This window comes from Brassica oleracea, chromosome C4 (assembly GCF_000695525.1).
Source record: "Brassica oleracea var. oleracea cultivar TO1000 chromosome C4, BOL, whole genome shotgun sequence".
NCBI classification, from domain to species: Eukaryota; Viridiplantae; Streptophyta; class Magnoliopsida; order Brassicales; family Brassicaceae; genus Brassica; species Brassica oleracea.
This window is the reverse complement of record NC_027751.1, coordinates 32,685,288-32,686,762: the sequence shown is the minus strand read 5'-3', so window position 1 is coordinate 32,686,762 and position 1,475 is coordinate 32,685,288. Positions and strand designations below refer to the sequence as shown.

General features: G+C 35.9%; 1 protein-coding gene across 1 annotated transcript; it reads right to left on the bottom strand.

Moving 5' to 3' along the window:
* On the bottom strand, window positions 1-1,237 carry LOC106336819 (calmodulin-like protein 9). Its single transcript, XM_013775762.1, has 4 exons — window positions 1,043-1,237; window positions 765-925; window positions 604-681; window positions 1-376 (listed from the first exon to the last, which is right to left on the bottom strand). Exons 1-4 carry the CDS (start codon window positions 1,116-1,118, stop codon window positions 236-238), a joined length of 456 nt encoding a protein of 151 aa, XP_013631216.1. The 5' UTR covers window positions 1,119-1,237; the 3' UTR covers window positions 1-235.
* Between the last annotated feature and the right edge of the window lie 238 nt (window positions 1,238-1,475).

Sequence of the window (1,475 nt, the reverse complement as noted above, 5' to 3'; positions counted from 1 at the left end):
TTAACCCAAAACAATTCTATGGGACCGACACTTTTATTATATGTTGGGAAGATAATTTAACATACGATTTGATCTGTGTTTTAAGTTTAACATACTGAAAAGTAGTTGATAAGTGCTTAAACAAACCCACTTTTTATCATCTGAAGCTTTATTAGAAATTGCAAACTCAAAAAAGCAGAGCATCGCCCAAACAAACCCCTTATATCATAGCTTTTATATAGGGATATATAAAATGCTAATAAGAGGCAGCGATCATCATTTTGGAGAACTCGTGGAAAGAGAGAACACCATCGCCGTCCAGATCCGCTTCTCGCACCATATGCTCCGCCTCTTCCACCGTTATCTTCATCCCCATGTCTTTCATTCCTTCTCCCAACTGCATTTGACCATAAATAAATAGCACACCATCTATATTACCACTTATCAAGTAACTCTTTGTATATTGTCTCGATGTTATGAACATGAAATCTTTGGTTAAAATAGTAAAAAAAGAAGAATTTGAAATAAAATATCACCAATGATCAAGTAACTCTTTGTATATTGTTTCTACGTTATATAACTACGTAAATTTTGGTTTAAAACAGTAAAAGAAGAAAATATTACCTCGAGTGCGGATATGACACCGTCTCCGTCTCTGTCGAACACTCTGAATACTTCTATTAATTCATCCGATGCCGCTTCCTAAACCGATTTTTTCATTTAAATTTTCTGTCTAAGTTTATATCTATAATTTTCACAGTTTTTTTAGTATATTTATATTATACCTGAGAGGTGTTTTGAGCCATTATATACAAGAAATCATCAAAGGTGATGCCTCCGTTGCCAAAGATGTCGACATGGCTCATCATCTCTTGAAGTTGTTCCTCGTTTGGACTCTTCCCCATAGACTTCATCACCTTCGTTAGTTTCTCCTTCGTGATGAACCCTGTGTTACACGCAACCATATATAAGTCAACTAATCCATCATCAACAATCCTAAGATCGATTCGGATAAAACAAACTATGTGTCATATAGGACAAAAGATGATAAAATCAGACTGACCATCGGAGTCTTTGTCGATGAGACAGAAGGCTTCGTAGAACTCTTGGATCTGCTCATCCGTGAAAGCATCGGCCATCTTCGTCGATCACAAAGAAAAGTCAAAGATTTTCTTGATGATTAACTTTTCTCTTGGTTTTTTTCGGTGAAGGAAGACGATGGAGAAGAAAGAGAGCAGTCCATCTGCATTTAAGTAGATAAATGACCTCACACATCTCATGGCTCTTGCCGCGTCAAAAGTCAACATAAATGACCTTGCGTTTTCATTATTTTGTGATTTATTTTTTTGAGGCACGACTCCAAGTCATGGGTCAATGTTCAAACTTCTGACTTCCAAGGCTCATTTTCATAGTTTTTGAATTAGGAATTAATGATGCACGGTTTTTCTATAACAACCTTTGATTACACAGCTTTAAGTTAGTATCTTGAAGTATTG